Genomic DNA, 12,504 nt, shown 5'->3' with positions numbered 1-12,504 from the left:
CTTGAAACCTCTCTCTATCTCTCCTTTCTGATTTGTTGAACCAGTGTCTCTCACTCTATTTATGTCTCTGTTTTTGTTCTCTCAGGTGCAGGAATAGGCTCAGCCTCCTTCACCCTGACGTCTCCAAAAGAAAAAAAAAAGGCACCTTCATTTTACATGTGCATGTCAGAGCACAGGTAAGTGATTCACAAAGAAACTGATTCTCCAGGGGGGGGAGTGATGAACACAAATTCACGGCAATTTGAACAATCTGCTAAGACAACAAATTAACAAAATGTCCCTTTGAGATGCAGCATGCAAACTCGCTGTGCTAGCTCGGGGTTTATGCACGAGGTTCAGTGTGTATCCAGGGCAAGACGGCGACTCAGGAAGCATGCTTTCAGCTCACCAAAGAAGCCAAGTGTAAGATGGCATTACAGCATGATGGTAATTACATAAACCCCTGTGTCAAGAGCACCTCTTTAAGATGTGAAATCCTATTCCACAAAAATATCCTTGACACTAATTAATGTTAGAGTAAAACATATATATATATATATATATATATATATATATATATATATATATATATATATTCTACTTTTACATTAGCAAAACTTGTGTTCTGATGCTTTTCACACACATTTGCAGGGTTTCCCTCCCCCTGTTTTTTTCCAATTGATATCTCAAAACAAAGATCGACATTTAATACAATCTGACTCGCTTCACTAAAAGGCCAAGTCAAATGTTCAATCTGACCACTGATGCAGGGTTGGGTTTGTGGCCAAGCAGCCTGCGCCTTTAAATTTTTCATCTTCCTTCATAATTTGACCTGTCCCCCTGCCAGGGGCGTGGAGCCAGCACAGCTATTTTTAGGTCTGGAGCTCTGACGACTGGAATACGAGAGACACAGAGAAGGAGTTTTTTACTGTGTTGTTTCAGCTGGACAAACATTTAACCCCCTCAATCCTTTTATCGCTGCACAGCCATTAAGCCAAGAAGGAAATACTCAGCTTGTGGGCTCAGAATGCAGGCACAGAATAACCCTGAAGCTAAAGCATATATGTGGTGTGATTGCTGCTGTTATGCAAACAAGCACTACCATGTGCAGTCTATATGGATGCTGATTACCGCAAAATTCAGAAAAGCGCCATAGCTTGTTTACTAAATAAAATCATGGGGGAAAAAAACCCCTAAATAATTTAATATCAGAGCTGACTATTGTGCAGAACCACGGACATTTTTGAGGGGGTGAACATTCTAGACCCACATCACAGTTAAACAGATCTGACAAACTCCTGATCTCCATGATTTACTTTGGGCTCTCATTCTGGCTGGGATGGCGAGAGTGATAACAAGCCCTCAAGTCCATGGTAAAGATTGCTAAAGACCCAGAGCTCCATCTGTCACATTAGCTGTCAGAGGAGGCCGGCTCTGACCCTGGGCTGGCCTTCCCATGTACCGAGGCCGAACTGCCCAAGAGGAGATACAAGACGGTCAGGGCAATATGAGCAACTATTACTATGACAGGAATTTTTTTGCACAGAGGTGGGGATTTCTTTCGATGTTGCCAGGTATTGCAGCACACAAAGTTTTTACAGAATTTGAATTTAAAAACGGCAAAGAACTTCATCTCATCATTGTCATGGTTTACAGTTCTTCATGAGAGCCCAGAGGAAATGCTAGAGTGGTCTGACTTTTCTCCATCTCCGCAGAGGTGGTAGCACCACCTCGGATGAAACTACGAAGAGCTGAGCATTTTCTTATTTACTCATAGCATCTCAAGTTATGGTATCTGTCTGGATCTCAGCTCAGTTCATCAAAAAGCATTAAAGGTGAGCAGCGAATCAGCAGAGAGCAACACATGTTTTTGAGACTATATACTAGTAGCAGAGAATAATAAAACCTGTAAACTGCAGGTTATCTGGCATAAAATATGCAACTACAACTTTCTCTTGCGTACAAGGAAAAGAAATTTGGCAGTTTGTACATTTTTCTTGTCAGTAAAACCACAGACAGTCATTGCACGGTAACTCAAAGGGGGCTGCGAGTCTCTCTTTTTATGAACAATGTTTTAAAACTGCAGTAAGCAAGCTACAAGTGGTTTGTCTGCTAACCCCTCAACTGCAAGACTTGCCACAAAATTGTATTTTTTTTTTTTTAGACCAGCAACTTATATGTTATGTGCCCGAGCACGGACAAAAATAACTTTAATTAATTACAAAGACTTCATTATCAGTGTCAACTTTAAGTAGATTTTTGAAAAGCCTTAGCCTTGCCCTTACTACATGTTCCTCAAAAACAACACACTTCTCTTAGCTGCGATTAACCTACACTTTTTTTTATTTATAACTAGCTTCCTGAGGCTGACGAGGGATTGCAGGATTGGAAATAGCTCTGCCCAATAAGCAGGGTCCAGTAAACCTGCAATGTGGCAAGCCCATTATAGCTCCTACTGCGTCACTGGCGGCCTTTGTCTGCCTTTAGTCCTATTAAAGCATTGAACGTCAGCATCCCTGCTGGAGAGCCACTCTGCTCTGCGCTCCAGGGGCCAGGACTTCACTGTCTATCACCTCCCTCATATCAAACAGAAACTCTCTTTGTGTGAGTGTCGTGCATATATGAACATTGATCTTCAAACTAGAGCGGTGCATTAAAAAGGAGCAATATTTGATACGAAGCAAAAGGAGGGAATTAGTCAAAAATCCACTGCAATTAAAGCCTTCCAACGTAAAAACCTATCAGTGTACAATGCTGGAAAGAAGTATTTCCCCCTATAGATTTATTTTTGTTTTATGTAATTTGTCACAGTTAAATGTTTCATGTTGTCAGGCTAATGTGTTTATGAAACAAAGATAAACAGAGCGGACACTGGAAGCAGTTTTCCAATGGTGATTTCCTTTTATGAAAAGAAAACCAACCTGGGCCTGTATAACAAAAAAAAACTGAATACCCCTTAGAGCTAAACTGGTTGTGTTTCTATTTAGAGAATCAGTTGCCCTTAAACATTTGTAACCCATTCCTCTTTGCAGAATTGTTTTTAGATCAACCACAGTAAAGCTGTTTTAACCATGAATCTGCATGTACAAGATCATACCACAGAATTGAAGTCACTGTTGGACTTGCTTGCTGGTGTGCTTTATGCTATATGTGCTTGAGCTTAAAGATGCAATCTGATGGGAGGACATCCACCATGCAGAGTGTTCTGCTAGTTCACAAAATGTATGATTCTGTCACCCATAGCAAGTTCTGACGCAACAAAGAAGCCCCAAACCATGACACTGCCACTACCATGTTTGACTGTTGGTAAGATATTCCTCTGAAATGCTGTGTTTGTTTTTCAGCAAACATAACAGGCCGAACACCACCAGAAATCTTTGTCTCTTTTATCCACATAATATTTTCAAAAATGTTTTTGAGGGGTGGGAGAGATGAGAGGTCCACAGAGCATAGGATGTTGTTCTAAGTTATTTTGTGACCTCAACCTCTCTTGCAATAATTCACGTTAAATAAAAATAAAAAAAAACCCTGTAAAGACGGATAATACTTTCTTTCATACCACTGCATTTAAACTTCATTTTGTTACTATTGCCTTTAATCAGCTCATAAATATATAAACGTAAAAAAAAAAAACAGACACATCCCCTTGTGCCACTTCCACAAACTGTACTCATAACCTGGCTTACCGTGTTTTTTTTGTTTTTTTTCTCCTGCCAAACGAGCCCACACATATCACAACAATTACAGCACCAGATCCAAATCAAGTCCCAAAGTTCTCTGGCTTAATCACCATAGCACTGCAGCCTTGTGACACATTGTGCATGATGAAACCCAGCGGGGAGGCAGACTGCAGATGAAGGAGGGGAGCAGAGTATAAGTGTTGCAACAGATAGGAGAAGGGAACAAACGCCACGCCTTCTATCATGCTCGATCTGACCCTGAGAGCATTTTGTTCCCTTTAAAAGAGCGTGACCCGTGCGTGGGAGGGGGTGAATCAGGAATGTTTTGTTGTCTTGTGCTTAATGAACTTAAAAGCTGTTCATCTCCAGGGCTGTCGTTATGCAGATTTCATCATGCCACCTTGGGAGACAAGTGGCAGATATGATTCTGTGTAGGTGCCAATTTCTCCATCCAACCCAGTGGGGAGAAAAAAAAAATCCTTAATAATTGCAACTTCCCACGTATCGCCTTACACTCCAGCAGCCCCACCCCGTCCCCCGAGTTCAGTTTCTCTAGAGGCCACCTCGCAGTTCTGAGGGCAACCAGGTGCAGAGGGGAAATCACCTCTTTACACCAATTACATCAGCCAATGATGAGTCACTGTAAGCTGCAGCGAGGATCTTAGATCAATTTGTGGTGTGAAGTCATAGTCTGCACACCAAACAGAGCCCAGTGTACCTGTTAAAAGCTCAGAGAGAAGCTTTGTCACTTCAAACGGCCCTTTTCTCCTTTTACCTTGTGGTAAGGGCTCATAAAAGCACAAAGGCACCATAACCAATGATTTGACGGTAAAATCTAATTAGCCTGTACATCTGGGTGAGTTATGCGAGCGCGTTTCCCCCACTAATGATTTAGGTGCTCTTACTTTTATTGGGTTATTCTGTCTGGCGTCCTGTGGAATTTCCTGCTGGACGTTCAGGGTGGTATGGGTTGCACTTAACAGGTTGGATCAAATGGCACGAAAAGCATTAAAACGCTGTAAAATGCAGCCACGTTCAGAATTTAATCGAGAGACATTTTCAGCAAGGTTTCGCAAAACGGTTTGTAACAGAGTTAGACGTGGACGGCATTCTGTGTTTCCGGTGAGGGTGCCATAAAAGAGCAGAAATAAATCAACGCAAGCCAGAATATATAAACAGTTAAACAATAACAGTGTGACAAAGGCGGAAAAAAAAAAAAAAAACACATTTTCAAAGCATCCACATATTGTGAACTGACCTTGAGTCAGTTTGCTTTCTAACTTTGAGGTCCTCGATCAAATGCCTTCATCTGCTGCCACGGGCTTCCTAAAAATAGATGTGTGGCACAAAGGCAGACTGGAAACAGAGGCCAGCTCTCAGTATTTCTACTGATCAATGTGCTCATCTCTGCTGGAAATCATTGATTGACTGTTTGTATCAAATTGACCATGGACCTGTTGCACAATGATGGGGGTTGCATATAAACAACTCTGCTTATGTCCCAATTCGTACATGTTGTCCTTCTTTGTGTCGAATTGCTAAGGAAATCACCCAAGCTTTTCTCTTACTTTGCTGAAGTTGTTGCATTAGTCAGGCCTTTCAAAATACCATTCTGTCATCATGTAGTATGTTAATGAGCTTTTACTTTATAGTATTTCTGCCCTGAAACTAGGGATGCTTGACAATGGGGAGAAATTATAATTATGGTTATTTTGGACAAGACTGTGACCAGTGACATATTGTGTGGTGCTCTCACTAAGATGAGCTGAAAGTGCTTTTCGTCAAATAGTAAAGACCACAATATGTGAGCATTGTTTCTTTATTCGAATATACTTTGCCACAGCATTACATTAGTGCAACATTTCTGTAAAGTACACATTCAAATATCAGTATATTCTACACCAAGGTAAACTAGAGTGCTTGAGTGTTTATCAGTCAGTTGTACAGTCATTGCAGTAACATAGATCGTAAAGATAGCATCTTTATGATGCTTTTATTATTATTATTGAAAATCATGAACATTTATCTGTCAGTCGCAGTGTCACACAGTAAGACTCAATGGACTTAGTCCAGGGGTCTTCAACTCTAGTTGTTGAGGGGCCAGACTTTTAGATCCGTTTCTGCTTCAACACACCCGAGTCAAACAATTAGGTCAGTAGCAGGACTGGACTCTTTAGAACTACATACTGAGGAGGTGTAAGGGTGTATGGCTTTAAACCTATACAACTGCCCTTTGTGCACTTTGACTTTGGTGTTCTTCATTTTGGGTCATTTCATCCCCTTTCTTTTTTTCTTTTTTTTTTAAACTCAATGGGTAGTAAACCTTTGAATGTCTCAAGGGCACTGGTGGTGCAGAAACTACATACCTGTGTGGATTGACCAGTAAATGTCTTGGTCACATCTTGTCATATCGTGAAGAGAAGAGTCCATTTGATATCTCTTTCCATGGCCCAGTGGCCTTGTGCCAAACCTTTGCATATGATAATATGCCCCAACCCATGAGAAGGTGAGTAAATCGGTCGTCCCTCCTATGACACGTTCGTAAAATAATATCTAAAAGGTAAATGGCTTATACTTTATACAACTTTGAGTCTAACAAAGAGAAACAAACCAGAAGTCGCACCGAGTGAAACAGTTGTCCATTGTTCACTGTTCACAGCTTTGTTATTGTCAAAGTGAATGTATAGGGTGAAAACAAATCTTAAGCCATCTACGTACTGTATAATTTTAAGACTTGACCATGTCATACTTTGTCAGCTCAATGTTATAAAATCTCAACAAAAATGTCTTTGTGAATGAAAATGTCAAAATGTTCTATTTTTATTGGAGCAAAATCAAATGAAAAAGGCTGACAGACATCAGTCCAACAATAAATGGAGGTCAGGAGTGTTAATGCTCTTGTTCCTAGAGTTGGATGCTGAAAAGAAGGAGGGGAGAATAAGTGAGACAGCTGTCAAAGCACTCACTGAGCAAAAAAGGATAAATTTTCCAATTTACTTGATGTTTTTCATATGTTGTTGTTAATCATGAGTCTGTCATACTGAGAATCAGATTTGAGCTCAAGAACATACATTTTCTCCCTCTACTTTTACAACTAAAGCTTTTGTCTTGGTGGCTAATAACTGCTTGGTGTGAACCCATCTTTATCTTATGAAGACAAAACTCATTTAGCACACATCCGGATACTAGCAAATTTCATCCATTCACGTTTTCCGCATTGCAAAAGTGTTGGAGGAAGCAAAATGTTTTGTTTAATAATTGGAGCCAAAGAGGAAATTGGAAATAGCAGCATAATTTGTTGCACAGTAAAGAGCAAAAACTCATACACTGACATCCCTGAAAAGCCTCAAGAAACGAAAAGAAGCAACTGCGTCATACAAACACAAGGCCAAGCAGACACACGTGACTTTTAGTGTAATTCAGACAAACTTAGCTGACCTTAAAAAATACCACATGGATTGAATAATAAACAAAGGTTTTCTGTTCAGAGGCATTTTCCTGATTCATTCTGCTGGTTAGCTTGATTATGAGTTGATAATCAAAGCATCGTCTTGCCTCAAAGCTACCGTCTGACTAATCAGAACTGAATAAATATTTTTGTTATCAAGATAGAGGGACTGGGTTTCTTATTTCTTTGGCAAAAAAATTTTTTTTGAACGTTCATTTTAAGCAGTTACACTACTTCCTATCAAGAAAAGTAATGCTGTTAAATAAACAGCTAAAATTACAGCTACTCTTGACTTCATCATTGACATTTAAAGATGCAAACAAAACTTCATTCATGGATTTAAACGGACCTCGGCAAATAGCAGAGTGACAGGAAATCGAGTTTGCTATGGGAAGGGCGGACTGACGCTTATTGTCCGAGCCACTTCCACCTACGCCACGACCGCAGAACAGCAACACTGATCGCCTCCTGTGGTGCCTCAAAGGTCTCTGAAGCAACAATACTTCTGAAAAATAGCTCTTCCTCTGATTATTAAGGCAGCCTCATGCATGCCGGGAAATGTCCCACAGTGCTCTGGCCACCTCTGTTGCAATGTTAATGTCTGAACGGCTCCATATGCATACAAGCTGGAGGGTATTTTTAAACCCTTCGCTGGGGTGACCTTGATTTTCTGGATCTTTTTATGGCATCACACCCCCGACATGTTTTCCCAGCAGATAGAGACAAATTCACTATAACAAGCATATTTAAGTGCTTAGGCACAGTCTGAGAAATGCACCGCTAAGACGTGTTCTATTTTTAACTAATCCACATAAGCCCCCATTTCCTGCCTATAAATAGTTCAGGGGTCATCTCACCCTTTTAGAAGGAAAATAAGTGTAGCGCTACAGTTGCTTCAATAACTGAATTATTTCTGTCCTACTCTCCCTCTGTCTTAAGTGTCCTGCTTGTTCCCACATTTCACTGCTACATCCTGAATAGCATGCTGGCACATCTATACGGAGGGTTGTATCATTAACAGGGTTATAATAATAAATCTTGCTCGAACTATCAGTTCTGTCGCTCTTTGAGTTTCATCGGCTCAAATGTGCCAGGAAAATGTTCCTGTAAATAAAACAGGGATTTGGGGCACATTGTCCAAGTGGTGTCCAACTGCTACCTTAAAGTAACAGTGCACCCTGCAGGTTGATTAGAACTAGGCACGCTGCAAGACATGGAAAGACAAATAGCGTGGCAAATAGCAAGCTTTGTGTAAAGATCCAAACGAGAGAAGATGCTGCAAAGGTGCTCATGACATAGAGGAGTAGAGTCAAAGCACAACACTTAGCAAGCACACATTGATGTCACAATATTACACACGCAAACATTTACAATGCCTTTCATACTTTGTGAACCTCAAACATAAATGCTGGTATTTTATTTTAGGTAATAAACTAACACAAAGTAGACAAATATTCTGAAGTGAAAGAAAATTGAATCATGGTCAGATAGGACAGAGAGCATTTGTGTGCATCAATTTTTTGATTGCTTTTAACCCTGGACTTTGATTAGGCCATCCAAAGACAATTATGCTTTGATTTAGATCCTTTTATTGTAACTCTGACTGAATGGCCAGTTTTGATGTTTATCTAGAGGAGGAACCCTTCAAAACGTCTTGTAGTCTATACCAGATTTTCTTCCAGGGCTTTGATGGGCTTTTTCCATCAACTTTGATCCTTTTCTGTATCTCTGCTAAAGAAAAACATCCTCACAACATGATGCTACCACCACCAGGTTTCCTACTGGGGATGGTGTGTTCAGTTTCCCACTATACTAACAGCTTGTTCTTAAAAAGTTTGCGCAAATAAAAACAAGTGTAAATTTGATACCATGTGTCCAATTAAACCAAAACGAAAAACATCATGACTAAACTTAAATACTGTGCCATGTTACTTAACAAACAAGACTGAATATTTAATATGTTCAGTTTAGAGATCAGAAAACCATCCTGGAGCCAAAGTTCCCTTTTGGGCTTCTATGAAGCAAGTTCATGTTCAAGATCAGGCTTGAAGTGCTCTTAATGTAGGACAGAAAGTAAAGTTTGAATTTAGTCAGACCAGACTCTCAGCCTTCATCAGCATGTTTGCTGTCTCCACTACATGGCTTGTGGAAAACTGCAAATGCCTGTAGTCGTTGGCTTTCTTTCAACCGTGGCTTTCTTCTTGCATTGTTACATAAACGGCAGATTCATGAAGTACATTGCTAACAGCCTGTTGAGAGATTATCTAATTTTAGCTGCTGGTCTCTGCGGGTCCTCTAGAGTTACCATGGGGTTCTTGGCCACTTCTCTAACCAATGCTATCTTTGCCCAGCCTGAGAGTTTAGACAAACCCAATGTCTTGGTGATAATGGGTTGGATGCTCTGTGAGACATTCAAATCTTATGATAGTGTTTTATAACCTAACCCTGCTTTAAATTTATCCTCAACCTCCAAAAAAATCCCTCATCTATCTGTTGTGTACTTTGGTTTTCATGATGCTGTTTCTTCATTAGTGAGCACTAACAAACATTTGAGGCCTTCACAGAAAAAAATGGATTTATACTTAGATTGATATGTGCACAGTTGGTCAGTATTCGCTAATTAAGTTATTTTTGATGAAAACTGATTGCGTTGAGCTTTAATTAGGAGTATTAGAGTCATGGGAATTAAATACAAATAAATGCACGTTAGGTTTCTTTATATATCTATTTGTAAAAACACAATGAAAACCATGTATAATTTTCATTCCACTTAACAATTATGCACCAGTTTGTTGATCTCTCACATAAAATCGAGTTTAGACCCGGCTAATTGCAGTGTCAGTTGCACAGGGCTTACCGAGCTTTCTTCTCTCTTTTTATAAAAAGGTGTGGAAAGCACCAGCACAAAAACTAAAACTGTTACTACTGTCTGACCTCCAAGAATATGAGTGTAAAACTCAAAGATGTTGAACAAGGTTTTGGGATTCCCACTATTACATCAGCATTTTAAGCTTAAAAGGGGTGAGAGAGGGAGAGAGATAGAGAGAGAGGGCGAGATAGCGAGATGCTGTATTGCTTCTTTGGCCTCCTTCTGAACACATTCATTCACATCATTGTGTGCTTTAAAGTACTTCTAAAGGATGTGGATACAGCTTCCTTTTCAAAGTACTTGTCATTTTTTTTCCCTTGTAAAAAGATTAAATACTTCACTCAATAATCTTTTACAAGAACTCCTTTTATCTTTTTGTTTCTGATGAAAAACTTCTGAAGTAAATTCCAAGACTTTTGCCTCAGATGGAAATTCCTTTCTGTTTTGACTGGGGAAACCCTTACACACCTATCTGGTTAATGTGGACTCCACCCTTTGATATATAGTTATTGTGTCCAATCTCTGTGTAATCTCTGGATCCGTTTGTTCTGCGCATTTCATGCTGCGCGGGACGGGGCTGCAGCCATGACCCCCTGCTGTCCCATAAGTTAAAAGATGAGTCGAGAGGAGAGGCGAGCAACCTCAGATGAAAGGCAACAACAAAGAGTTTAGCAAGATCTGCAGCAGGGTTGTCTGGGTGAGGCGTGACAACTAATGGGTTTGTGAAGACTGAGGTTTATCTGGTTTTGCCATCAAAGTAAAAAAAAGAAAAGAAAAGAAAAGAAAAACCCTTTCCCAGTTAAAAGCCAGTTGGCATATCAACATTACATCTATCGCTTTGACTGATTTCACCTTGCAGATTTTACAGAACCGGATCTAAACAAAGCAGATGTACTTGTGCGTAGGCTTACTGCTCAAGCACACACAAAGATGAGATCAAGCCAAAAATATAGTAGAAGGAACAGCAAGCCCAAATAATAACTGTTGATACAAAGAATAAAAATGTATGAACCTAAAAGGAAAAAGCACCACACTGAGAAAACTCCTATAATCTACTAGAGGCTGGAGCCTTAAAAATCCCCCTTTTTTTTATTCACACAAGAGTCTTCACAAAGACTTGAATGATTCATCCTCCCAACTCAGTTTGGACAGGGAGTGAAAACAAATGCAAGTGGGGTCTCCCTAGAGAGACCAGAGGTCTACACTGAGGTTGGATGAACAACAGTGAGAACACCAGGATAAAAACCCACTAAGGTTTCTGTGTCTCAGCTGCAAAAGCAGCCAGATGCTTCCCCTTAAGCCACAATTCTCCCTTTCACTATCTAAAATATTCCTCACACATACACCTACCTACCCACACAATTCACCACCAATCCAAGATCAAGCTCTTTCTTGCTGTTCATGAGAGCTGAATGTCCTGCAGTGCAGCTGCACTGAATATATTTGGTAAATGCAAATAAGATTGAAACCACAAAGAGAGAAAAAACACATCTACATTAGATTTGCTGCACCTTGGCTACATGCAGTTTGTCTGCACAGTGTCTGCCGTACAGCAACACTCATGGCGTTTAGCAGGAGCTCAAGCCAAGAGCAGCAAAATAAATAAAGGTGTGAACAAGACTGTTTCATTTTTAAGACTGCATGCCAAAATGAAGCCCAGAACTACTCTCTCTGTGTTTCTGTTTAACCTCAAAAAGATACAGCGCACACAGAGAAGCCTAATAGAAACCAGGACTTTGGGAAATGTGATGCATAAATGCTATTCTTTAAAATGTGAGGGAAGAAGTATTGTTATAAAAAAGACAAAGGATTTGTGAGTTTCACAAAACTGCGAAAACTGCACAATGTAGGAGGTTTGGAGCTCTCTGCCTTATGATAACAATTTTGTGCAACGCTAGCCTGGTCATTGCCTTCCTACACAATTCTGCTCAATTCTCATCTCTTTTCAGTGTCCCATCTGGGATTTCTCCCATTGGATTTAACTTCTCCAGCTGAAAGTGAACAGATTAGGAGTTCTGAATAATTATGTCAATTTTAAGAGATGTTTATAATTATATTCTGGCATGGTTACAGTTTGACAATGGCAGCAGAGAAAGTGAACGAGAGGCCACGCTTCCAAATATTTAATTAACATCCCGTTCAGCTCGACACTTCTCTCTTCATTGTGGGGCATGGTTGTTTTCCGGTAAGCTTCATAGCGTCAAACATATCAATGCTAAACATTAGCAATTAGGTAAAATGTAAAACTTCTACAGAGACCCTGCAGGCGGGAACCATTTGTTTCTCGATAGCTATCAGTTCAGACCCTCTTTGCGTGCATAACGTAGAATAAGGAGGTTTTTACCAGGCTAGTGTAATGCATGTCAAATGCATTAATGTTCTTAAAGATAGATCAATTTTAAATTTTGCCACCATAAACTTCAGGGTTATGTATTATGATTTTATGGAACAGAACACCACAACGTAGTGAAATAGAGGGAATGGTTTACTAAATTACACACACACACACACACACACACACACACACC

The 12,504-nt window shown here is 40.0% G+C and overlaps 1 protein-coding gene and 1 long non-coding RNA gene across 2 annotated transcripts in view; both read left to right on the top strand.

Moving 5' to 3' along the window:
• LOC103150394 (serine/threonine-protein phosphatase 6 regulatory ankyrin repeat subunit A) overlaps window positions 1-12,504 on the top strand; it is a 43,958-nt gene that overhangs the window by 185 nt on the left and 31,269 nt on the right. Inside the window, exon 2 of the mRNA XM_007569994.2 lies at window positions 86-176. Within this exon, the coding sequence (XP_007570056.1) occupies window positions 86-176 (91 nt within the window). The remainder of the gene's footprint in view (window positions 1-85; window positions 177-12,504) is intronic.
• LOC107838424 (uncharacterized) overlaps window positions 583-12,504 on the top strand; it is a 15,457-nt gene continuing 3,535 nt past the window's right edge. The window contains exon 1 of the long non-coding RNA XR_001664482.1: window positions 583-1,814. This is a non-coding gene — a long non-coding RNA (uncharacterized LOC107838424). The remainder of the gene's footprint in view (window positions 1,815-12,504) is intronic.

The sequence above is a fragment of the Poecilia formosa genome, unplaced genomic scaffold (assembly GCF_000485575.1).
Source record: "Poecilia formosa unplaced genomic scaffold, Poecilia_formosa-5.1.2 Scaffold253, whole genome shotgun sequence".
NCBI lineage: Eukaryota > Metazoa > Chordata > Actinopteri > Cyprinodontiformes > Poeciliidae > Poecilia > Poecilia formosa.
This window is presented reverse-complemented; position numbering and strand designations above follow the sequence as displayed.